The 27,138-nt window shown below is 31.1% G+C and overlaps 1 protein-coding gene across 6 annotated transcripts in view; it reads left to right on the forward strand.

The window, feature by feature from the left end:
- Positions 1 to 25,972, forward strand: part of LOC551168 (protein sidekick) — a 45,629-nt gene extending 19,657 nt beyond the window's left edge. The window contains exons 2-23 of one of the 6 annotated variants that reach the window (XM_006567953.3): positions 14,008 to 14,103; positions 14,854 to 15,033; positions 15,246 to 15,459; positions 15,897 to 16,070; positions 16,662 to 16,870; positions 16,947 to 17,097; positions 17,321 to 17,448; positions 17,576 to 17,686; positions 18,523 to 18,642; positions 18,733 to 18,888; positions 19,030 to 19,156; positions 19,454 to 22,362; positions 22,441 to 22,637; positions 22,713 to 22,952; positions 23,073 to 23,270; positions 23,391 to 23,532; positions 23,622 to 23,900; positions 24,157 to 24,177; positions 24,734 to 24,891; positions 24,968 to 25,130; positions 25,198 to 25,526; positions 25,610 to 25,972. In XM_006567953.3, coding sequence (XP_006568016.1) covers positions 14,008 to 14,103; positions 14,854 to 15,033; positions 15,246 to 15,459; positions 15,897 to 16,070; positions 16,662 to 16,870; positions 16,947 to 17,097; positions 17,321 to 17,448; positions 17,576 to 17,686; positions 18,523 to 18,642; positions 18,733 to 18,888; positions 19,030 to 19,156; positions 19,454 to 22,362; positions 22,441 to 22,637; positions 22,713 to 22,952; positions 23,073 to 23,270; positions 23,391 to 23,532; positions 23,622 to 23,900; positions 24,157 to 24,177; positions 24,734 to 24,891; positions 24,968 to 25,130; positions 25,198 to 25,526; positions 25,610 to 25,852 — 6,545 coding nt within the window. In that variant the 3' untranslated portion in view covers positions 25,853 to 25,972. The remainder of the gene's footprint in view (positions 1 to 14,007; positions 14,104 to 14,853; positions 15,034 to 15,245; positions 15,460 to 15,896; positions 16,071 to 16,661; positions 16,871 to 16,946; positions 17,098 to 17,320; positions 17,449 to 17,575; positions 17,687 to 18,522; positions 18,643 to 18,732; positions 18,889 to 19,029; positions 19,157 to 19,453; positions 22,363 to 22,440; positions 22,638 to 22,712; positions 22,953 to 23,072; positions 23,271 to 23,390; positions 23,533 to 23,621; positions 23,901 to 24,156; positions 24,178 to 24,733; positions 24,892 to 24,967; positions 25,131 to 25,197; positions 25,527 to 25,609) is intronic. The other 5 variants (XM_006567955.3, XM_006567954.3, XM_006567957.3 and 2 more) reach the window with 5 other exon arrangements.
- Positions 25,973 to 27,138: the final 1,166 nt, after the last annotated feature.

Genomic DNA, 27,138 nt, shown 5'->3' on the forward strand with positions numbered 1-27,138 from the left:
GATAGAATTTATATTTATTTTATATATTTAATTTTCACTATCTTATCATAGAATCACGTTATTATTACTTAAAAATTTTTGACATTGTACATTATTTTCATTTTACAATTCTTCTCATTCGTCAAAATCGATTTGCATAAGATATCGCCTAGAAACGCTTTGTTTTTATTGATTCCAATTTTTATTTTTTCATTTTTACTCTGCATCGTATCCAACTCGGTAAAACGGCCGGTTAAGAACGCGAGAGCGATGAACTAATTCCGATTCAACAAAGTGCAGTAACCGTTATATAGATATTCCAGTTAATCGATCGACCTTATGCAACGCGGAACTTTGATTTCAGTGCCCTAATCTGGAATCGGTTATCAGATATTATCAGACGCGCGAACCTTGTTAATTGCTCAACAGAAGTGTCGATTATTACGTATAATAGGAATTTCAACGGTCGTTTATCGTTTATCGTAAAATTATATCATATTTATATACGATTCATTAAATGTAAGAAGAGACGAGAGTTCTAACGTTAGTTCCAAGTTCATTATTAATTTATAAATTTTAAAAAAAGAATTGAATTTTAATTTGTATAGCATTGTGTTATAAGTAGCTAGTTTTCCATTTCATCGTTGAACGTATTAAGATCTTCGTTACGATATTATTCCATTCCCACATAAATAATCGAAAGAAATTTCTCTTTCTTCATCGTGATATATCGTGAGAAATGGAAAAAATCAATTTCGTGATCAAAATCTTTTCCCAGATATTTCAAAGTTATATAAGAAATCCGATTCTTTTCGACTTTCGTTGTCGAGACTTAAGTTTTTGGAGCAACTTGTACCAAATCTTTTTATCGATTATCTCTTCTTATCGACAACGTGGTCAATGGTTAACCTTCTATGGGGAAAAATTTATTGATCAGTTGTACTATTTTTCTTTTTTTCGATAAAATTTTTTTATCTAAAAAGATAATAATTAAAAGAATTTCTCATTTCTCTATTTTCAATTTCATTTTTCATCACGATCTAATTATAGGTTTTAAAAGAAAAAACCGCACGAAGGAACTTTCTGAACCTTCGTTGAATCTTTTTTAAAGGGAAGAAAGGAAAAAACGAAGCGTAATTAAACGATCAGAAAAATCGACGGAAAAAATGGAGATGGAGAGGAGAAAGACATCTCGTGACTCGGCGTAAAAATTTTAGCGTGCACGATGTTTTCTCCCCTCCCCTGTAGGATTTCCCTTCAAAGGGCTTCCTATTCCAGAGCTAGACACGCGATGCCCACGAATTCGCGTCCTATTTGTATCGCGAGCCTCGTTTCAACATGATTGTTCAATGAACTTTAAACAACACTGGTTTTCCTCACGTGTTCGCGCGTGCATAATGAAATTCGCACGATTAACTCTGTTAGAATCGTATTCTTGAACATTGTTCTGGGACAGAAGATAATTTATTTAACTGTTACTTCGCTTTTTGTCACCGACACGACGCGATAATTATTCTTCTTCTCTTGCAAGAAAACAATGTAATTACTCATCTTTTTCGACGAGACGTGTTTATTTATTTAATTAGTATGAAAAAAATAATTGTTTTAATTTTCCAATTTTTGAAAATTTTCGAAACATTCGATTTGCAAAAAAAAAAAAAAAAAGAAATAATTCGAAAGGGAAGCGGAATCGAATTTCGAATCCGTAAAAATGCGCATCGATATATGGAATGGTAACAATCATATTTTTCTTCTTCTATTTACCTTCGTTTCTGACCCCATTTTATAGATTACTCGCATCAATAAGGGGAATATTACCATATCTTTCTTCTCCTATCCTCATTTCTGTCCCCATTCCGTTAGAATATATTTATATTCTTATCTTATAATTTCATTACATTCCATTTTTTTCTCTCTCTAGAGATAAATGCAATATAATTAGAACTAAAAAAAAAAATTATAAAGCTAATTTCATGGAGAATGGAGAAACGTATGTATTTTTTATTTCGCTTAATATCCGCTCTTTATTAGTATTACGTGACTTACGAAGTGGAAGTGCGGCAATACAAATACAAGGAAAATTACTACACGAATTAACATAATACTTAAAAACTTGAAAACTTTTTCCTCAAATTTTCATCGTACAAAAAAGAAAGTTAGATCCTATAAAATTATAGACGATAAAAAGGGGTGAAGATTCAATCGTGGGAATGCACCAACTTGTGAGAATGTTCACCGCTGAATGGTCGGTGATTTTCTTCCGTGCTAATTCAAGGTTTTGCTCCGGTGAACGAGTTACTCTTTCGACTCTTGAACGCGTGTATATTATACTTTACGCGCATTGCGCATTCTATGTGAAAACGTGTGATTTCTAGTTACACGCTACACACTGTTGACATGAAAATGACACCGCATAAAGTTACTAGAAAGTCAACATAGGGTCTTATCGATTTTCTAGTAATTTAATCTAACCAACCTTAAAGAATTAATATTATCTCGACTCGATACATTTTTTAATTAAAGTTTCAATTATAATTTTCGATATAAATCTTAATTTTTTAATTTTTTTCTCACTGTTAAATACTTCGTATTGATTGAATTTACCGTTTCGAAACGTCGCTCGTTACGAATGATACATTTCTATGATTAATATATTCGTACATTTTTACAGATGATGTATTTTTGTGATATATAATTTTGCTGTTATCTCGTATTAAATATATTTGTTTTAAAAAAGAACAAACATTATTCATTACGTCAGAAGAAATCTTTTACGTGCACGCGAGCAAACCTCGTAACGGGGTTATTCTTTGACGTCCAAGAACGAATGGATCGTAATTACCACGTTAAAAGCTTGGCTCGCGATTTTCGGTCGCGATAACACCCCAAAAAAATATCTCGGTTCATCGACATTGTTCTAATTACGGCCACCAGCTTTTTTAAACAGCATTTTTTTCTCTTTTACGAAAGTAATACCACGTAGCATTATTTCAATCTTGGAATAAGATAAACATTTTCACTCGTGCATCGCGTGAGCGTTTTGTTGTTCAAAGTGATTCTCGTAATTATTATATCGAGAAAGAGCGTGCCTGGTAAAGAAATTTGAGATAAAGCTTAACCTCTTTTCGAATATCTTTCTTTTAAAACTAAACTACATTTCTCCTTTTTGTCTACATCGTTTAAAACATCGTTTTCCAATTTTTATTTATCTCCCCCTTCCATTATATCTTAATTACGCAAAACAGTTACGTAAATTAAGATAAATAAATTAATTCGCCCGTTTTCCACTTTTCCATTCCGTTTTACTCTTTTCAAGCCGGATCTCAACGAAATCCTCTGTCGATTCAATTATCCGTACGTAACAGCAGGGAAGGAATAAAGGAAACCCGATTAAAATTTCCAAATTGAAAAATTACGTAATTTTTCTCTCGACGTAGACGAGCGTCAGCGTAAGCGCGTCTATCGGCCGGCTGAGGAAACTGGTTTCAGAATACGATTGGCATTGGACCTCCAAGTGTAATGCACTTGAACGCGATTGCATTGGCGGCGGAGGAGTGGGGAAGGGTGGTGGAAACTCTCGTTGGGTCTGTCTCGTGGCGGCCGTTTAGACACGTTACCGGGACGGAAACAGAGATATTTGGCCATCCGCCAGTTACGGCCGACCGAAATGAACGAGGTTCACGGTCGGGATCGGAATTCAGAAGCCTGGTGCTCCAAAGTCGGAATGGAATCGTGACCGCGGAAACGGCCGCGCGTCCACCCACTTTACCCATGGAAACGTTGTCGTGTCGCTCGTGGCGAACGTGCACACACACACGCGCGTATGAAACGTTATCTCGAGCTCTCGTGGTGACGAAGAGTGGAGACGGATTTTCATCGATCGATCGATTTTCCTCGACGCGTCCCCGGCTTTATGTTTCTCTGCATTATGCATAGGAGCGTGTAATAGGAGGTGGATCGCACAGTTGCTTGCGTGCGCACACCGTTTGTGGCGGATCCCGTTCACTTGGCCGAGCAGGGAGAGCAAGTGGCACGAGTCAGACCCTTCTGCTTATTTCATTCATTTACGGATTCTCCACGATCGTGATTTTTCAATCTCGAAATTGTTGAACTTTAAAATAGTTTCTCGTAGAATTTCCAATCTATATAGAAAAATATTTTAATATTTTATTTGGAATGCGTTCATCAAAAAAATCATTCCATTATTTAATCATTGTGTTAATTCTTTATCGATGCTTGTCCATGCGTTATGTGAATTTGTTCAAATAGAAAGATTCGATTTCAATGGCTGTTTGAATTACAGAAAACGTGAATTGTTAAATTAATCTTGTTAAATTACTGTTACATACAGGATGGAAAAATATTTTTATCCTTTATCGCTTCTAAAAATTCACATTTAAGACGTTTAAAGAGAACAAACATTTTTGCTGCTCGAGGACCAAGTTCCATTAATCTTGTTAAATTACTGTTACATACAGGATGGAAAAATATTTTTATCCTTTATCGCTTCTAAAAATTCACATTTAAGACGTTTAAAGAGAACAAACATTTTTGCTGCTCGAGGACCAAGTTCCATTTACAAACCATAGAAAGCAGAGCAACCGAGCCAACGTTTACTGCTTTCCAACCAAAGATCCGATCGCTGATCCATGAAATATCTTCTGAAAACGGTCAAACGATCTACCCCTATCACGCCACATAAGAATAACCCCCGTCGCATTGAAGGAAGAATAAATTCAGCGACTTCTCGGTATTGGCAGTCTGGCAGTCTGGTGGATGGCTGACTCAGCTTCGAACTAGACAAAGGGGTGACGAAAGAGGGGTTGGGAATTCTCCCCGTTTTTTTTTGTTTTTCTTTTCTTTTTTTCCTTTTTCGTTAAAGGGCCTCGCCTCGAAATAACCACCCGCCGCCGGTTTAGCAGGCGATGAAGTGCACTTGTAAACGAAGTGCAGCCAGGAAGCCAAGCGCATATGGTCGCAGGAGGAGAGGAACGGGCACGGATTCGACCGAGGTGCCACGTGTTCGAGGGTCGATGCACCGTTCGTTCGTTCCTGTTTCTTCGATGTCCCCACGATTCCCTTTGGGCCACTCTCCTCGCGCAGGGGAGGAGAGGAGGGAGACAGAGAGAGAGAGGAAAACAGGCGAGCATTGGGTTAGGTTAAGCACGCCCTCCGCTCTCTATTGAGCGTAAACAATGCGGTGAGAGTGGATCTGATTTAAATAACCCTGGCATAACGAACCTTGAATACGTACGTGGCGTTTCGGTGGGAACAATTGATTGCGAAAGGTGCATCAAAATCTTTGATAATCTTTCGTGAAAAATTTATGGAATGGAATAATAGAAATCGATTTGTTTATTAATTTGTTTTTATATCCATCGATTGGGAAAAGTGCATCGTTCTGGTGCACGCATTTGGAAATCTTTGATAACCTCTTGTGAAAAATCTATTTAAATCTGGAAATAGAAGTTTATAGTTCAACTTTGATCGATTTGTTTCTTGGTCGAATGTTTGTTGGTTTATCTTTGTATATTGTGTAAAAGATATTTAAATCTGGAAGTAGAGGTTTATAGTTCAACTTTGATCGATTTTTGGTCGAATGTTTTTTGGTTTATCTTCGTATATTGTGTAAAAGATATGTATAAATTATTATAAAACAATACGTCTCTATTCTTCGATTCGAATTCTTTGCTTCAATTGTTCGTCGAAAGAATAAAGCACCACTCGCATTAAGTGCCTTGCTCTTTTTACTTCTAATGAATTGCAAACAGGGTAGAGGCTACTTTCGTAGAGACGAAAAGTGTGCTTACCGTGTGTATTCACACCTGTGTACCCTTATAAGGAGCAGAATGACATTATTGTGCGCGGAGGCTGATGAAAAGAACATACATGCTTCTTCAACGTTATACACTGTGAATTGTGCAATACGTTATTATGATCGTGCATATTAAAAATTCTATTCTTTTCCTATTTTTAAACGCAGAAAGAAGCTTTAATTCGTTTATCATTTTGTTATCGTCATAACAGGAAAGATGATCTTGATTTATTTATCATCCTCGATACTTGAAAGTTTATTTAATGAAACAAGTTGTTAATTGATATATCATTTTTAACACCACAAATTTCCAATTTCTTCCTTTTTTTTCCACTTTCGTTTATTTATTCTAATCCTATCGATTTTCCATATGAATAGAAACGAGATTGAATTTCGATGATTAACGATCGATTTATTCATCATCCTCGATACTTGAAAGTTTATTCTATTTAATGAAACAAGTTGTTAATTGATATATCATTTTTAACACCACAAATTTCCAATTTTTTTTTTTCCCCTTTCGTTTATTTATTCTAATCCTATCGATTCTCCATCCGAATAGAAACGAGATTGAATTTCGATGATTAACGATCGATTTATTTATCATCCTCGATGCTTCAAAGTTTATTCTATTTAATGAAACAAGTTGTTAATTGATATATCATTTTTAACACCACAAATTTCCAATTTCTTCTTTTTTTTTCACTTTCGTTTATTTATTCTAATCCTATCGATTCTCCATATGAATAGAAACGAGATTGAATTTCGATGATTAACGATCGTTTTGGCGATAGAGCAATGGTTTCTCGTGTATACGCGTGTGGCGTATACGATATCGATTCAATACTGGGAGGAGAAAGAGAAAAAACGTACGTACGATAGTTGGACGATTGATCCCGGGATGCACAGAAAAATCGTCTGCTTTGCCAATTTTTCGTCGCGATTTTTCGCCAGTGCCGCATTCTACCGCACGTCTGCCTATCCAGTTTATCGAATCGTTTCGAACCTCGTCCGTTTGATCGTAAAGACGTCGCAAACATCGCGCCCCGCGTTCGTAAGAAATAAAAATAAAATAAAGCAAATAAGATTCGTAATCGATTTTTATCTTCTCCTTACCGTTTCTTCTTCCTCGTTGAACACCCGAGCTTTAATATTTATAAAAGTACTTTACTCAAAAATACTTGATTAATTCTTGTTTACTTTATAGGTTAGGTTTAAAGTTAAAAATTCTTCTTCAACTATGCGTATAAATAAAACACGCGAAAATCGTGTTAAAATTATCTATTATCTATTTAAAGGAAAGAAACATGTTGAATATTTTAAATTTTTCTCGAAAGAATGAAAGAGAATTTCCGTTTCGAAAAAAGCAAACGGCGCGAACGACTCGTCCGATTTGAATTCTCAGAACGAATTCTTCAACTGTACGGAAATAAAACACGCGAAAATCGTGTCAAAATTATCTCATTATCGGTTAAAGGAAAGAAACATGTTGAATATTTTAAATTTTTCTCGAAAGAATGAAAGAAAATTTCCGTTTCGAAAAAAATGGCGCGAACGGCTCATCCGATTTGAATTCTCAGAGCGAATTCTTCAACTGTACGGAAATAAAACACGCGAAAATCGTGTCAAAATTATCTCATTATCGGTTAAAGGAAAGAAACATGTTGAATATTTTAAATTTTTCTCGAAAGAATGAAAGAAAATTTCCGTTTCGAAAAAAATGGCGCGAACGGCTCGTCCGATTTGAATTCTCAGAGCGAATTCTTCAACTATACGGAAATAAAACACGCGAAAATCGTGTCAAAATTATCTATTATCGGTTAAAAGAAAGAAACATGTTGAATATGTTAAATTTTTCTCGAAAGAATGAAAGAGAATTTTCGTTTCGAAAAAAGCAAATGGCGCGAACGACTCGTTCGATTTGAATTCTCAGAGCGAATTCTTCAACTATACGGAAATAAAACACGCGAAAATCGTGTCAAAATTATCTCATTATCGGTTAAAGGAAAGAAACATGTTGAATATGTTAAATTTTTCTCGAAAGAATGAAAGAGAATTTCCGTTTCGAAAAAAGCAAACGGCGCGAACGGCTCGTCCGATTTGAATGGCAGAGCGAATTCCGCTTGGATTCGAGTTGGTTCACGCGAGATATCCTCCGCCGATAAGCCCTCCGCAAAATGTTGCGCATTGCGTCTTACAACACGCAGTGCCAGCTTTCGCCCAGCAGGGTGCACGCCGCTCGCTCTCTCCCTTTCTCTCTCTCTCTCTCTCTTCCTCTTCCTGCAGTTTGCAGGTGGTCAACCTCGTGCTTTCCTTCCTCGTATATATACCGCGTTTCTTTCCTCGCTTTCTTCCTTTCGATCGAAGCTTAACCAATGAGCAGAGGTCACGCTCTCGGAATTTCTGGCTGCCTTCGACGCTTGATTTCTCCTTTTTACTTTTTCGTCCCCCCCCCTTTTTGTTGCTTTTCGAGGGAGGGAATATAGTGGAGGGTGGGTGGAAGAAAGATCTTGTTTGTACAGATGTATGTATTTGAGATGTTTATAGTGGAAAATATGGCGAACAGATTGAGAGGCTCGTAGCAAAAGCGATCTTCGTCAGATTTCTTTTTTTTTTTTGATTTACCTATGCTCTGAATTATTGTTTGCTTTCTATAACAAATTATTATTATTATTATTGTCGAAATTGTTTATACTTTCGAACGATCTTTTGGAATTGGAAAGAAAAATTCAAATTTATGAAAATTTATTATAAATTCTTCTCCCTGTCCTTAAAATTTCTATATAATCTATATAGCTCTGAATTATTGTTTGCTTTCTATAACAAATTATTATTATTATTATTATCGAAACTGTTTATACTTTCGAACGATTTTTTGGAATTGGAAAGAAAAATTTAAATTTATGAAAAATCTATGAAATTCTTTTCCCTGTTCCCAAAATTTTTATATAACCTATGCTCTGAATTATTGTTTGCTTTCTATAACAAATTATTATTATTATCGAAATTATTTATACGATTCTTTCGAACAATCTTCAATTCAAATTTATGAAAATTTATTATAAATTCTTCTCCCTGTCCCTAAAATTTCTATATAATCTATATAGCTCTGAATTATTGTTTGCTTTCTATAACAAATTATTATTATTATTATTATCGAAATTGTTTATATGATTCTTTCGAACGATCTTTTGGAATTGGAAAGAAAAATTCAAATTTATGAAAAATCTATCAAATTCTTCTCCCTGTCCCTAAAATTATATAACCTATGCTCTGAATTATTGTTTGCTTTCTATAACAATATCGAAATTGTTTATATGATTCTTTCGAACAATTGGAAAGAAAAATTCAAATTTATGAAAAATCTATCAAATTCTTCTCCCTTCCCAAAATTTCTATATAACCTATGCTCTGAATTATTGTTTGCTTTCGATAACAAATTATTATTATTACTGAAATTGTTTATACGATTCTTTCGAACAATCTTCAATTCAAATTTATGAAAATTTAATATTATAAATTCTTTTCCTTGTCCCTAAAATTTCTATTTACATTAAACCGAACGATAACTATCATTTACAACGCTCACAAGTTGGAACTTCCGACCCCGTCATTTAAAAGGACTTAATGAAAACGTTTACACGTCCTGTCGGGTTTAAATCATCGGGGGAGGCGTAGTAGAGGGAAAGCGATCCATCGAGGTCGAGTTCACTTTCAGTGAAAAACACTTTCCAACCCTCGTGGAAAGTGTTTCTGGGGAGGAAGGAGATCTCTCTCTCTCTCTCTCCTCTCTCGAACAGATCCGGTATATCCTCGACTTATATACCGTTAGTAAAAACAGATTATCCATGGCCCTCGCGTATATCTCTCTCTCTCTGTCTTCCTCGTTCTTGCTCGTATCATTCTATCTCTTTCCATCCTTCGCTACGTTCGGTGTGACAGCTGCGGTGCTTAAAATAGGGGTTCGGTGGTTCGGCAACGTGCATCGTTGCTTTTGTACAGCCACGATAACGCGAGCATGTGCCAGGATAAATCGATGCAAACGATTGTCGTATTGAATAAACCTGATTTTTCCATTCGTAAGGGACCGTTGTTCAACAGCCTTTGGGAGCTATGACGACGATGAAGAACGTGTACGTACGATCGGGAAATCTGTTTTAATTCGCTTTGTTCCGATTGTTGTTGTCTGGAACACGAAATAAATGTGGATAATACGACGATGCAATGAAAATCGAAGGGTTGATGGAAAAGAGGAGTCTTGTAAATTTTTATTCTCCTTTTTAAAGAAGAGAAAAATGATTTGGTATTTTTAACTTCTTAATTTAACAGATTTTAGAAGAATTATTTATTTATTAATTGACAAAGTAGAGGATTGTATCTCAACAAACATGTAATATAATAATTTTAAGTAACGAAATATGTTGTACCATATGTTCTACAAGTTATTGGCACGCTATATTAAATTCATTACACGCAAAATTTGAGCCAAATTGGTGAACCAAAGGTCGTGCACGCCCCTTGATAATCGATACAGAGGACATTGACGATTCATGATATCGGAACTTAAACGATTTTTCCAAATTTTAATTCTAGAAAAGGGATTTTTAGCATTTCAAAGAAGTTGGAGATTATTTGTATTTCACTTATTGATCGAATTTCAGGCCGGTTACCAAACAAGTTGGCCGACAAAACACGTTGCTATATCATTAACTATGCACATCCGCCTCGCCGACAAAAGGGTAAACTCGGAGATCCTGTTTGAATTTTTTTTTAATTTGAATATACCTTCTGTAGCTTCCCTTCTATTGTTGAGTAAAATTTTATTTTACAGACTCGATCCTATTTTTTTAAATCAAAGCGTGTGTAAAAAAAGGAATATTATTTTGAAGAGGGAAGAGGAAAGTTTGGAAATACAGTTAGAAAAATCATGTCGCGGAAATACGTAATATTTTCCATGTTTCGAACTATTCCTTGGAATTCGAGCAGTTTTCAGGTCATTGTGAAATTTCTTGTTCCTTTTCCCCTTCCACTGTTTTATATCGTTGAATTCGCGAACTTTCCAAATTGTAAATTCAAAAGAGATTGCATAAAATGGCGAATACCGCGAATTCTCAGGAACATCATACTTGAAATATCCGATATTCATTTTTAAATTACGTATGTATGCTGTTCGATTTGAAATTATAAAACAGAATTATGAATATGATTATCATAATATTCAAATTTCTGTTATAAGAGAATAATTCGATAATAGAATTAAACTTTCTATAGTTACATACTCGTACAATTAATATTTCGAAAAGATAAGAAGATAGTCGTAACGTGATAAAATTATAATAATACGTGAAATAAATAATGGAATGGAAGCTTTTCATCGATCGATCACTTTCTACTAGATGGAAAGAAAATAAAGGAGACGAAATGTAAAAAACGAATGAAATAATATTTCAATGGAAAAGAATGTCTGATTCTGCTCGTCGTGTATACGAGACTTAAGAAACAGCGCGATGTAAGAGCACACAACACCCGTTATGCTCCACTTAATAAAGCTCTTCGAGTATCGTTCTTTGAGTTGCTATAAGCAGCGCATATGAAGCTGGTGTTTCTTATTTCAGCCTGACCGCATTAAAGTTCCGTCTTATTTCGGCGCGTCGAAGAAAATCGTCTCATTTTTCCGTGGCGGATGTCTCGTCTGAAGAAAAAAAAAAAAAAAAAAAAAAAAAAACGCTAGATCTATTTTATTATCGCTCTCCGTTTCTTTTTCATTATCACTCCTTTTGGACGACAACCTGTTATGCAATTCAAAATTTCGTAAATTTTGTAAATTTTTTTTTTTCGAATTTATTTTATTTGATTTAATATTTGATAAATCATTCTGAATTAAAAGTAAAAGATTTAATCCTTTCGATGAACGAGTAATAGTAGGGCTACATTTATGATACATTTTTTTTCTCAAAATCGAAATTTATTGTAAAAAAAAAATATGCTCTTGGATGCAAGAATAGGATTAATATCTCTGTCAGAAAAAAAAAAATAAATAAAGATAATAAAACGCGAGAAATTGTGTATTTTGCAAAATGAAAGTATATTTATCGTATACTATAATTCATCATCGTCATCGTTCAGTCTAACGCGACTGATTATACGATCGTGAAAATAAAAACTGTCAACCAAGCGCGACCGTCTAGCCTGATGTTTGGAAAATAACAGTCGATCATTTTTTCCCTCTCTTATGCATTTTATCTTTCAACAGGAACAAAATTGGTACTTCTTCGTTTAAGAAAATTATTATCGAAACGACAGTTGATTATTTTTTCGTGTCTTTTTATTTTTTTTTTTATTTATTCGTTATAATTATTCTTGTTGAATCTTACTCAAAATGGTCTTTTTTATTATTATATGTATCACGAAATGAAGTTTTAAATTATCTTCTAAAAAAGATTTATCGTCTGAAATACAATATTTATCAAATTTTTCTAATTGTAATTAATAACACATTTGACGATGAATGGTTCAAACGATTGACGATAGATGTCTGACTAACTTCTATTTTCTCGCAAGTAATTTTTCCTATCTCAACGTTTATATAAAGAAATTTCAAGTATACAAATATTTTACGGACAGGGACTTAAGAATCTGTGGAACGAAAGATAGCGTTGTAATTTCTGGAACTTGTAGAAAGTTTTTTTGGATCAAAATTAAGATACTAAGAATCAAAATAATTATGGAAAAAGAAAATACGAGCGAGCCGTTTGTACGGGTGAAAATGTTTGTTTTTCTTCCGTCGCTCGTTCGAGATTAAAAATTGTTATCCACTCTTCTGTCTAAACGTCTAGAAATTTGAGAACGTAACATCATCGTCGTAAAATATTCCTGACCGTTTATACAACCGAAGAGGAGAAACGACTTTTCTGAAAAAATAATCATTTCACGAGTTGCTTTAATTATGCTCCACTAATCTGTTAATATTCACTCAGTTTTTAATAAATCTTTCAATCACGTTTCAATAATTTGCAAAGTTAACATCGCACAGTATTTATTTATCTTCCTATAGACGCTAAATAAAAATTAACATATAGTTGTTAATGAAACGACAGACAATTGTCGAAACGTATTAAAAATTTCTCGATTATTTTTATTCTCCGCGGAAAACTATGAATTAAGAAACAATTTTTAAATATTCTCGATTGACTGCCATATTTCAAAAATACAATCCTACATGTTCTATGGAAAAAGTACGGTTCAAAATTTTAAAATTTTATATTTTTCTACATTGCTTAAACTAATTCATGAACTAATTCAAAGTTCATAATCGCAGGAACTCGTACGTACTTCATACCGGGGACGATTCATAAAGTTATAGGTTATGGCGCGTACGTGCATTATGCTCAAATTCCATGCTACAACGACTGAGTCATCAGGTTTAGGCGTGCGTAATTTACGGTGTACCAAAAGGATGAAGAGAAGAGGAAAGAATGCGAACAGCCGGATGCCGTAGACCCATAGTCACATGGTCGTAAGCCGACACGTGCACCCTCTTTTCTGACACGGTCCGATGATTTTTAAGATGGGGGCGCGGTGGACTTTCTCATCGGTTAACCGACGAATCCACCGCAACGTCCAACATCGTTTCCCTCGATCTTCCTCTTTGTTTCGTCTTCGCTAATTGTTCTTCCATGTACACTTTTTCGTTAATTGTCTCTTGAAAGTTTGTTTCGTTTCACGGAATTTTGTTAAATAGATGAAAAGGTTAGGATAAGAGAACATTACTTAAAATATCTTTAAAATGTTTTAATAATAGTAATAATTCTTTTTATATAACATAATGTAAAAAAAAAATTATAACTCATATATCAATCTAAATTTTCACAACAATTGTTAAGAAACGAGAATTGGAAAAGCTTTTATGTAATATTCAGAATTGATTCTTTCAAGAATCTTCTTTCTTTTTTACTTATTGTGAAAGTACTTTAGAAATCATTTCTTATACATTAAATTTTCTCGAAGACGTTTAAATTAATTTAAGTTAATAAGTCTTAAGTTATAAGATTTATTTAAGTTTATGAAAACCGTTTAAAAATATCTACTTAAAATTATATTGATTTATCTATTCATATTGTCAATACAATAATATAATATAAAATCAGACTTTTCACAAGTAATGGAAATAATTGAATTGCATATTGGAATCCGCTTTTTCCATCTTTTTGCAGAGACTCTCCAGGAACCACGATTCACCACTCAACCTTCCAGCAGCGGCAATATTCTTAGTGAAAATCGAACGAAATTTCTGCAGTGTCAAGCGAGGGGTAAGTAGGAAACGTAGCACGGATGTACTTGAGAAGATACGATCCGGAAGTGATGATTTCAAATTTATGAAGAATCTCTTCACCATAACTTTACCGCGATTATATATTATATTCCTTTCCAAAGATAAATGGATTAAAAAAAAAATTTCTCTTGAAATTTTATTCCAATCCCTGCATTAAATTTCAGAATTAATATAAAAATTTTTCATTTATATTGCAGTAAATTCATTGTATATCCTTTGATATGGTAAAACAATAGATTTAATCTTATAAGAAGATTTATTGTATCTATAAAAATATGTTGCCAAATTTTCCCGTGTTTTTTTTCCTTTTTTTTTTTTTCACGAAATATCAAATAACAGCCGGATGGGACGGTGACCATATGAAGCCTTATAGTTGCAGTCTGGTGCTGTAACATGATAATATGACCCTGTACTAATAGTATTAGGTCGTTATATTGCATATATTTCTCTCGGTCAAAAGAGAAATGCCCATAGTATCTGTGAATAAAATTAACACTTTGAACTGTCGTCATTTGTGACATTTAAACTTGGAATAATCGTAGTTTAAATATGTCGTGTAAATATAGAAATGGTGCGAATTTGCGATAATTTTGTTAAAAATTTACAAGTTTAAAATCCTCATAATATATGTGTAATAAATTTTATGTAAGATTCATCTCTCTAATTCGGTAAAAGAGAGATTTGGAATTTAGAATTTTAATAATTTACATTTCTGCCCTGTTTTTAGGAAATCCTCAACCGAAATACAAATGGTTCAAGGATGGTGTGCCTCTCAGCAACGAGCTTACTTCAGAGATTTATTATCGAATACAAAGTACACGTAGAGAAGACGCAGGGGTGTATCATTGCGTAGCCACAAACGATGTAGGATCTATTTTTAGTGAAAGAATTACATTTGCAGTAGCTTGTACGTATAAATTACATACAATGATATTACGAATTAATGAATATAAAATATTTCTTCGAATGAAAAATTCGAAATTTAGAATCGTTTTCCAAATATCAAGTTGAATCACATTGTTAGATTCGAATACTCTGATTATTATGGAACAATTATGTAGATATGTTTCATCGCAGTGAATGCATACAGTGCAACGAAATTAATATTATCTTATTCAGATATGGGGTTGTTCGAGGATCTCACAGAGAGAATAGTGAGCGTGAAATCAGGCAGCGCGGCTGTTTTAACACTGCCACCGATAGAAAGCCATCCTGCACCTGACGTTACATGGTTCACGTCCGATGGATCGTTGTTGTATGGCATAAAATATGCGTCTGTTCACCACACGTTACTTATCCTGAACGCGTCCGAGAGTGATCAAGGGCTGTACAGGTTCGTATCGAAGTAAATTCATAGTCAACTCAAGTTGTAAAGATAGATATAATATCTTTAAAATTAATTGGCTTAAATCAGATACTAAATAAATTGAGATTCATCACATATTTATGGGGAAAAAATAGTTAAAAATATATCTCATAATATCATGATATAAAGTAAACTTTTCTAGATAAATTGTTCTTTATAATATAATTATAGTCAGATGTGTTTGATTATTTTTCTTTAAATATATCTCATCATAATATCATAATACAAAATAAACTTTTCTAGATAAATTGTTCTTTATAATATAATTATAGTCAGATGTATTTAGTTATTTTTCTTTCTTTTTATTTATTTATTTTTTTATTAATATTGGTTTTGATTTTTCGATATCCATTTAAAATTTTAAAGGAAGGTTCTTTTTATACTTTGTTAATTTGTTGAATTAGGGCCAGAGCCATTAACACACAATTGGGAAAAGAGGAGAATAGCCCATTTTTCAAATTGCAAATCACGGGAGATGCCAACGCCGAAATAGCGCCAACTATCATAGTGAAACCGCAGGATACTCAAATTATTAAAGACCAAGATGTTACATATATACATTGCATCGCTAATGCCAGGTAATTTTTTGTTGAAAAAATTATATATGAAGCAAATGATTTTGATAAATGTATTTGATAAATATATAATATTATTTTACATCTAAATATTTTTAATTATATATATATATATTATTCACATTGTGTTCAATTTAAGAAAAAAAAGAAATCATATATTGGTGTCTTTATTAATTTAAATCTTTTAAAATTTATACATTATTTATACAATTATTTTTTAAAATGTAAATTATGAAACAACAATGAAGAAACAATAGAAATCTTAACATTTCTTCATATATAAAATCTAAAAAGTATAAAATAACTTTTGAAAAAAATAAATTTCTATTAAAATACAAAGTAAACAATATATATATATTAACTTGAAGCAATATATTTTAAAGATACACACATTTTAAAAAGTTTATAAAAGAAATAAAAAAAAAAAAGAAACAGAAAAAATATTTATATCAATTCTGAAAAAAATATCTTCACATATTTTCCTTTCTAAAATAAATAATACACTATTAAAGTTTAACAGATTACCTCAGAATCATTCTACACGTAGAAATTATTCTAAGAAACATGCTTGAAGTATTATTCGGATAATTTTAGATCTCTTCATGAGTTACGAACTTTGTGGACGAAAGATGGGATCCCCATTGAGAACTCGAGGATATCATATAGTTTTAACGATTCGTGGAATAGAACTTTGGCGTTGATATCAGCAAACATAACTTACACTGGTGTGTATTCGTGTCACGTGGATTTAAGAAGTGGCGAATATCCCACGATGAATGCGAGCGCGAAAGTTGTCGTATACGGTAATTATTAATTGTAAAAATTCTGAAATTTGTATATTTATTATTTTATAATTGAATATATATTATAAATTTTTAGAAAAACCAATGTTTATAACGGAATTGAAACGAGAAACTCTCAGCGATTATGGATCAACTGTAACGTTACCATGTGATGTTGTCGGAGTTCCTCCTCCTAAAATTACTTGGTTCAGAAATGCAGAATCTGTAGATCATCTCCTTGGATCCAGGTATGATTTAGGAATTTTTAATCAAATAATATTGATAATATTGATAGAATAAATTATCAACAATAATTCTAATAGATACTTTTTATATAAATTATTTTAATTAAACTCCATTGTTTATCATTTTAAATATTTCAATTACAGTCACTAAATTCTAAAAATATTTCTTTCCATCTCTCATTTTTTTATCTTCTATTGTTACACAAAAAAATATGTTTATTTACAGATATGCAATGGAAGAAGATGGGTCTTTGACAATTAAAAAATTAACCATGAGCGATTCAGGAATGTTCCAGTGCCTTGCTTCTAATGAAGCTGGTGAAGCATCTAGTTACACTTGGTTAAAAGCAAAAAGTTAGTACATAAATAGCGAAATTACATGTAATCATATAATATATTATAATTATTTTTCTTTTTTGTTTTGTTAGTCAAACGATGTTTGTTTATACTTATTATAAATGACGTGTTTTTTATGGGGCAGAAGGATTAGAAAGCAGACTGAAAAACAGAGTTATCCGCTGGGCAGCTGGCTACAATGTAGTCAGAGTTCGCCAATCTGATCGCCGTTTTAAGTTCTCTCAATATCCAGACAGTAAGATTCTAATAACAAGTGGCCATGAAATATCCACCTCCTTTTGAAATTATCCCGGGCACATGCTTGAAGAATGCATATCACATCACAATATTTGCTTTTATCAGCTGTTAGCCGTGTTTTCTTTTTTTCTAGTAGTTATAGTTTGCAAATACAGTTTGCAAAGCACGATAGTTTCTTTGTGTGTAAAACGCGTTATTTTTTGAAAAATTATAAAAAATATACAATATATTGAACGAACAACAAGTATAATATGTTTAGTCGTAATTAATATTAGAAAAACAAGAAAATTCCTCATTATTTAAAATGAAATCAATATGATTTTTTTTTTTGCTATCTATAATTTAGATAAATTATTTTAATTAATTTTAATCTTTGCACTTATTTCTGCCATAATGAAGAAATATCAAAATATGTCATAAATAACAAGTCTTAGATTAGAAAAGTATTTTTAAGACAAAGATTTTAAGAATTAGTTATATTTGTAGTTGTACTACAAAGTATAATTTTTTAATTTTTATGTAATTAAATAATTTAATTTTTAGTGAAAATAAATATTTCAGTAATAAAATATTATTATTAATTGAAGTTAGATATGGGTAAATTCAGTGTTTTCCATCATATATGAATTAATGATATTCCATATTAAATTATTTTCTATTTTTTAATTTATTGTTATTATTATTTATAAAGCATTTAATAATGAATGATATATTGAAAAACACTGAAACGGGAAAAGTTTATTTTTTATGGTCGATTGTTTATGTTTTTTTTTGTGCATGTAATTCTTAATATTTACAAACAATATATTAATGTATTTAAATTATTGTTTTCAGCATCTGGACCAGTCATGGAAAATGGTCCGCAAAATCAAACTATATTAGATGGAAAAGATGCAACTTTAACATGTAATGCAGTAGCAGCTCCAATACCTAACACTACATGGATTTACAATGGTAAATCATTAATTATTAAATTAATTAATAATAATTTATAATACAAATATATTATGTGAAAATCGATAAATTATTTTAATTCATTAATAGATACGATGCCCGTGGAAATCGCTGGAAGAGTACAAGTTTTAGATAATGGAGATCTTTTGATTGCTGCTGTAAAACCAAATGATGCCGGAAAATATACTTGTATTCGTGCGAACGAAGCTGGTTCTGTAAATGGTTCAGCATATCTTAGTGTTTTAGGTAAAATATACTTTATAAATATTAGAATAAAAAAAATATTTTACATATATATATATATATATTTCTTAGAAAAATTATTATACAGATATATATATATTAAACATTATTTTCCTTTTGGTATAAAAATTTAATCGATTTTAGTTCGAACACAAATTATTCAACCACCTGTTGATACGTCCGTTCTTCTCGGTTATACTGCAGAATTGCAGTGTAAAGTGTCCAATGATCCAAGTGTTTTATATGATATAGCATGGTTTCACAATACACAGTATGTATCATTATATTAATATAATTTAAAAAATTTTTTTTTAATTATAAATATAATTTTTTTAAAACTATACGATATCAAGATTGTGTTTCGATATTGTAATAATAGAAAGAAAAATAAAAAAAAAAGAAAAAACAATAAAAATTTTATATATGATATTATTGTTTTTCTTTTTTATCTAATTTGCTAATTTGATTAATAAAATTATTTCTTTTTTCTTTTAATTCTATTATATCTACATTAGATGTATTATCAATCATTTTATTACCAATCATTTTTTTTTTATTGTTTTTGTAGAGTAATAAATACACAAGCTAGTCAAAGAGTAAAGATGCGAAACGATGGTACATTGGAAATAGCAGCTGTACGTGCTTCTGACGTGGGTGAATACATGTGTTCTGTAGTTTCGCCAGGAGGAAATGAGACTCGATCCGCTCGTCTTAGTGTAATTGAATTACCATTTGCACCAATAAACGTAATGGCCAATCGAGTTGAGCGAATTTCTCCTCGCACTATAAATGTTAGTTGGGTTCCAGGATTTGACGGAAATAGTCCAACAAAAAAGTTTATTGTTCAAAGACGGGAAGTTTCTGATCTCGGACCCATACCTGATTCCGCATTAAATTGGATTATCGAATGTAATAATGTTTCAGCCCAAAGTCGTTGGGTAATATTGAACAATTTAAAAGCTGCTGCAGCGTATCAGTTTCGAGTGACTGCAGAAAATAGCGTTGGTGAAGGACCTCCATCAGATCCTAGTAATGTAGTAGTCCTTCCTCAAGAACCTCCAAGTGGACCACCGGTAGGATTCGTTGGTTCTGCTCGATCATCTTCAGAAATAATTACCCAATGGCAACTTCCATTAGAAGAATATCGAAATGGCCATATCTTAGGATACGTTTTAAGATATAGATTATATGGTTACAACGACAATCCTTGGACTATCCAAAATATTACTAATGAAGCACAAAAAAATTATCTTATTACTGATCTAATTACATGGAAAGATTATATTGTCCAGATAGCAGCTTATAATGACAAAGGAGTTGGAATATTTACGGAAGGATTAAAAATTAAAACTAAGGAAGGAATACCAGAAGCTCCACCGACTAATGTAAAGGCAAAAGCTATGAATTCAACAGCAATAAAAGTCTGGTGGAAGCCCCCGAATCCGCAAAAAATTAACGGAATAAATCAAGGCTATAAATTACAAGCTTGGATTGGGAATAATTTTACCGAAGCGAATGAATATAAATCGATGACTGTACCGCCCAGTTTATTTGATCCTCTTGCCGAACAAAGTGCTATTATGACTGGTTTAAAAAAATATACTTTATACAATATAACTGTATTATGCTTCACCGATCCAGGTGATGGTGAAAAAAGTTCTCCCGTTCAAATCCGTACACGCGAAGATGTACCTGAAGAAGTAGAAAATTTACAATTCGAGAATATAAGTGATCGTTCGCTTACCGTTAAGTGGAATCCTCCTCAAGAGATTAATGGAATACTTATATTCTATCAATTAAAATATATGATTAAAGATATGCCGGATTCTTTACGAATAGAAAACTTCACATCGCATGTTTTATCAGCTAAAATTGAACATTTACAAGCAATGACACATTATAGATTTGAAGTTGTTGCATGGACATCAATAGGACCTGGAAAACCAGCAGTAGCTGTCATTCAATCAGGTGTTGAACCTGTTCTTCCTGAACCTCCAACTAAATTGGCACTATCTAATATTGATGCATTTTCTGTCGTTCTTCAATTTACGCCAGGATTCGATGGTAATTCGTCTATAATAAAATGGACAGTACAAGCACAAACCACTCGAAATACGACATGGTACAATATATACGAAGTCTCAGATCCTGATGCTAGTACAATTACTGTAGGTAGCCTAATTCCATTTATGCAGTATAAATTGCGATTAATTGCTAACAATGTAGTTGGTGCTTCTCAACCTTCCGAACCAACGAAAGAATTTCAAACAATTCAAGCACCACCATCGCATCCTCCTCGAAATGTTACAGTTCGTGCAATGAGTGCTACAGAATTGCGTGTTAGATGGATTCCATTACAGCAAATTGAATGGTATGGAAATCCAAGGGGATATAATGTTACTTATACTGAAGTTCGGACAAAAAAATCGAAAAGCATAACTATAGAAGATCATACAGCAAATTCCTATATCTTAGAAAATATGGAAGAATATGCTCTTTATGAAGTTGTAATGCAAGCATTTAATGATGTTGGATCATCAATGGTAAGTCCAAAAGCTATTGAAAGAACTCGTGAATCAGTTCCTTCAATGGGACCTATTAACGTGGAAGCTAATTCAACATCTTCCACTACTATATTAGTTAAATGGGGCGATGTTCCAATAGAACATCAAAATGGACAAATAGAAGGATTTAAAGTTTATTATGGATCAAATGCTAGATCAGCATTCCAATATAAAAACATTCCTAGTAATACAACATTTACAACAACTTTAACAGAACTTCGAAAATTTGTTCAATATCATATACAAGTTTTAGCTTATACAAGACTTGGTGATGGTACTTTAAGTACTCCGCCAGTTAGAGTACAAACATTTGAAGATGCTCCTGGACCTCCTTCAAATGTGTCATTTCCTGATGTAAGCTTTACTACTGCTCGCATTATTTGGGATACTCCAGAAGATCCAAACGGAGAAATTCTTGCTTATAAAGTTATGTTTCATTTAAATAATAGTCAAGATCATCAATTTTCAAAAGAGTTTCCTGCATCAGATAGAACTTTTAGAGCAACTGGGCTAGAACCAGAAAAATATTATATGTTCTCAGTAACAGCACAAACAAGATTAGGTTGGGGAAAAACAGCATATGCTCTTGTTTTCACTACAAATAATAGAGAACGCCCACAAGCGCCATCAATGCCACAAATTAGTCGATCACAAATACAAAGTAGACAGATAACATTTACTTGGACACCAGGTCGTGATGGATTTGCTCCATTAAGATATTATACAGTACAACAATCAGAAAATTCAGGACCATTTCAAATTATTCCTGAAAGAGTAGAACCAACTTTAACTTCGTATACAGCAAATAATTTGAAACCTTTCACTTTTTATCAATTTCGAATACAAGCAACTAATGATATAGGTCCTTCAACTTGGAGTACAGAATCTGTTCAAGTTCAAACTCTACCAGCAGGTAAATCTTAATTTTTTATATGAAATTTATTTAATTAAAATATTATATTATATAAGATATTATAACATGAATTTGTAGCACCTTCTCGAGGAGTTATTGGATTGAAAGTTGTTCCAATAACAACATCTAGCATAGAAGTTCATTGGAATGCGATAGATGAAATATATTGGAGTGGAGATCACGAAACAGGTGGTTATCGCGTTATTTACCAACCAGTTTCTGACTTTCCAACAGCCCTTCAAGATACGCCTAAAGAAGAAGTTTTAGGAATAAAAGTAATAAATATATAAAAATATAAACTATAGAAATTGATTTTAAATGATTTGTATTAATTTTTTTTAATTCTATAGGCTACAAAGATTGTTCTAAGTGATTTAACAGAAGATAGATATTACGAAGTAATAGTTTTACCATTCAATTCTGAAGGAGAAGGTCCACCAAGTCCTCCAGTGACTGTATATGTAGGAGAAGCAGTTCCCACAGGAGAGCCACAGTATTTAAAAGCAGAACCAATTTCTTCTACAGAAGTACATTTACGTTGGAAACCACCTCAAGCCAATATGCAAAATGGAGATTTATTAGGATATAAAGTAAAATTTATTATTTTTTATTATATAGATTTTATTATATTAACAAAATTTTTTAATTAAAAGTTATTATTTATATTTATATATTTATATTATATATTTATTATATATTTCTTATTTTAGATTTTTTACTTAGTTACTGATTCTCCACAAGATTTAGAGAATAAACAAGAAGAAGAAATAGAAGTTGTACCAGCATCATATTTAACACATAGCTTAGTATTTTTAGATAAATATACAGAATATCGTATTCAAGTATTGGCTTTCAATCCTGCTGGTGATGGTCCTCGAACTCCATCTATTACTGTGAGAACTAAACAGGTATATTATTAAATTTGAAATCTAATAATAATTAAATAATTGAAAATCATAATTTAACTTATAGAAATATATTTAATTATTATATCATTAAATATGTCATCATCATAATATTATTTGCAGGATATACCTGGACCACCATACAATTTACAATTTTCAGAAATTACAATGACTAGTCTTCGTGTTTCTTGGGAAGCACCAAAACTACGAAATGGTGAAATAGTTGGCTATATTGTTACATATGAAACAGCAGAACAAAATGATCGTATGTTTTTAAATATATATGTCAATTATTTGAGAAATTTAATTATAAATAATTATTCATGTAGAATATAATATTTTAAATTATTGTAGGTTTTAGTAAACAAGTTAAACAAAAAGTAACGGAAACAAGTTTACTAATTCAACCTTTAGAAGAAGAAGAAACATATACTTTTATGGTTCGGGCGCAAACCATTGATTTTGGTCCACCTATATCCGGAAATGTCACGACAGGTCCACAAGAAGGTTCACCTATGGCACCTAGCAATCTTGCTGTTACAAAAACAGTATCTAGTGTTGAATTACAATGGACTAATGGAGCTTCCGGAAAAGGACCTATATTAGGATATTATGTTGAAACACGACGAAAAGGTAAATAAATAACATAAAATCTTTTAATATTTAAAATCCTTTAAAAAAAAATAATTTTTTATTACGGAATTAATTTAAAAAATATTAAGAAATATATACATATTTATATAAGATATGAAAGATAAAAATGAAAAATAAAATTTCTTTGATTATTTTGATTTTATAATATACATTGATTTTGTATATATATTTATAATATAAGATTCTAAATGATATTATTTGAATTACTAATATTGCCTTTTTTATAATCATATAGCAATGGAAGAGTGGCAGCATTGTAAGTGTCAATGCACGTAAATATATTGAGCGTCGATTATTGTTAGATAATCTCAACAATTAAATATAATTTTTGTTAGTTTTAAAATATAGCATCCTGTTTGTAATTAATCTGTGATTTGTTTAGTGATATTTGTACTGTTGATTGCATGATGATGTCATAGCATGACATTTTCCATGAATTCAATTAGAAATTCATCAAACATTTTAACTTTGAATGCTGCTATAATTATATTGTAATAAATAAATAGTTGAAATTTGACATATTAGATAATGATATACAATTTTAATCTTCCAGTTCTTACATTTAATATTTCATTAATGCCCTTTAAATATGTAATATAGATTACAATATAACTTCGCAAGTTTTCAATTATAATTAGTTTTTGAAATGTTAAAATGATCAAATATATTATTTTTTTCTTGTAATATATTATAGGAAAGTATACAATATAATATATAATTTCAAGAAAACATGCAGAAGTTTTTGATTATATTTATAATTTCAATATCACGTTGAAACTAAATAAATATTATTATTATATTTATAATTATAGATGACAGTCGTTGGCAGACAATAGTACGTAGTAGTAATGGACCATTGACAGAATTTTCTGTATCTTATCAAAATTTACTTCCATCCACATCATATTTATTCAGGATAATATCATATAATCGTTATGGAATTAGTTATCCTGCATATTCTACAGAAACAGTAAATATTATTGCTACATATATATATTTTTTATGAATATTTTTATGTGTTAAATATTATAATATATTTTTTTTAGATTTTAACTCCATCAAAGTTATATTTTGAATATGCATATTTACAACATAAACCATTTTATAGACAAACTTGGTTTATGGTTACTTTAGCTGCTGCATCAATTATAATCATTATAATGGTCATAGCAGTACTATGTGTAAAAAGTAAAAGCTATAAATATAAACGTAAGTCATAATAAATATATTCTAATGCAAAGCATATAGATTAATGATAATAAAATAATTGTCTTAGAAGAAGCACAAAAGACACTTGAAGAATCTATGGCTATGGATACAGATGATAGACAAGAATCTGATTTAGAGCTTTATAGATCAAGACAAGGAGGTGGTGGTACTATGAATATAGCAAATGCTTGCGGTACATTAGGTAAAAGAAACACTTTAGCAAGAAAATCTATGCATCCACCTCCTCCTACAATGTTAGGTAAATCACCACCTAGACCTTCACCAGCTTCAGTTGCTTATCACAGTGATGAAGAAAGTTTGAAAGGATACGATGAAAATCCTGATGATAGTAGTGTTACAGAAAAACCTTCTGAAATTAGTTCAACAGATTCTCAGGTAATTCTTTACTAAATAAATAAATATTTAAATAAATTAAAAATAATAATAGGATATATAGAAAATATAATTTTGTTTCATAGGGATCTGAAAGTGAAAATGAAAGTGTACAATCGGATCCACATTCTTTCGTAAATCATTATGCTAATGTTAATGATTCATTAAGACAATCTTGGAAGCGTCAAAAACCAGTTAGAAATTATTCATCGTATACTGATTCTGAACCAGAAGGTAGTGCTGTTGTCAGTTTAAATGGAGGACAAATTATTATGAACAATATGGCAAGGTCAAGAGCACCATTGCCTGGTTTCTCATCATTCGTATAATTCATACATAATGAAAAATTAAAGTCTTTTTAAGTAGATAGGGTGCCGAATTACAATCAATTACCTAATATTTATAATTGTTATACAGTAAAATTAAAATAAAATTATGCTGAGCAATAATTAATTTGAAAACATTTGGATAAAAAAACTATTTAAAAATTAAAAAATTACTATATAAAATGAGACTGGTTGTTAAAATTTTGATAATTTTTATAAAATAGGATAGTTAAAATTTTAATAGCTCAGCATCAAAATTAAAATACACAGAGTTAAAGACTTATGTTGAAACACAAACTTGAGTGTTTCACACATGCTACGTGTAGTAATTTTAATATGCTTCTGGCACCATCATATTGTGATATATTAAAATACATATTATTTATAATTTTAGATAAAGTCAGAATATATGTATAATGAATATTTTTTATTTTTATTAAGTGAAGTTAAAACAAATTATTGCATGGATCTCGAATAATATAATGCTTATGCATTTTTTTAATTATAAGAAAAGATAAGTTGTTTAAAACCATCTGTCAATATAACGTATTAATAATGTAATAGAATAATATTAGAACAACATCATAACAAAAACTGCCAGAAACAATTACTTAATAAATCCAGAAAACGAAATATTTTAATACTATATTATTAAAACATTTAAAACAACATCAATTATAAACTTTTTTTTATGTGAATAAATTCTTTTAATATTTCTAATTAACATTTATACTACAAATGAAAGTTGTACAATATCATCGATTTATATAAATATATAAAGTTAATTAAAACTATCATATCAGAAATAATCTTCATAGATTAAAAATAAATCTGATAACATTATTGTACTGATTAAATAGTAATCAAATAATTACTTATGTAAAATATGACTGCGTGCATTTTTATGTCTAAAAGACTCTTTTTAATAACATTATGTATAATGTATATAAAATTTATATAAATTATAGAATACTGATAAAAACTCTTGTATATTTAGTGCACAGTTTAAGTAACATTAGATCAAATTTTATGCTGAATAATTTTTGAGAATTTTTTTTTTTTAATAGATAACTTATCATTTATTTTTATTCTTTTTAAATTACAAAATCAAGAAAAATAAATATAGCTTTAATGCATTTACATTTGCATACAAAAAATATATGCAATCTATTTAATTCATCATAATATCATTAATTCATTTGTAGTATATAATATTACAGTATTGTGAACATTAGCATAGTATACAGACTTATTCAATTTAGAATTTTTTTTTACTATAATTATTCTAT

This window comes from Apis mellifera, linkage group LG3 (genome assembly GCF_003254395.2).
Source record: "Apis mellifera strain DH4 linkage group LG3, Amel_HAv3.1, whole genome shotgun sequence".
NCBI classification, from domain to species: Eukaryota; Metazoa; Arthropoda; class Insecta; order Hymenoptera; family Apidae; genus Apis; species Apis mellifera.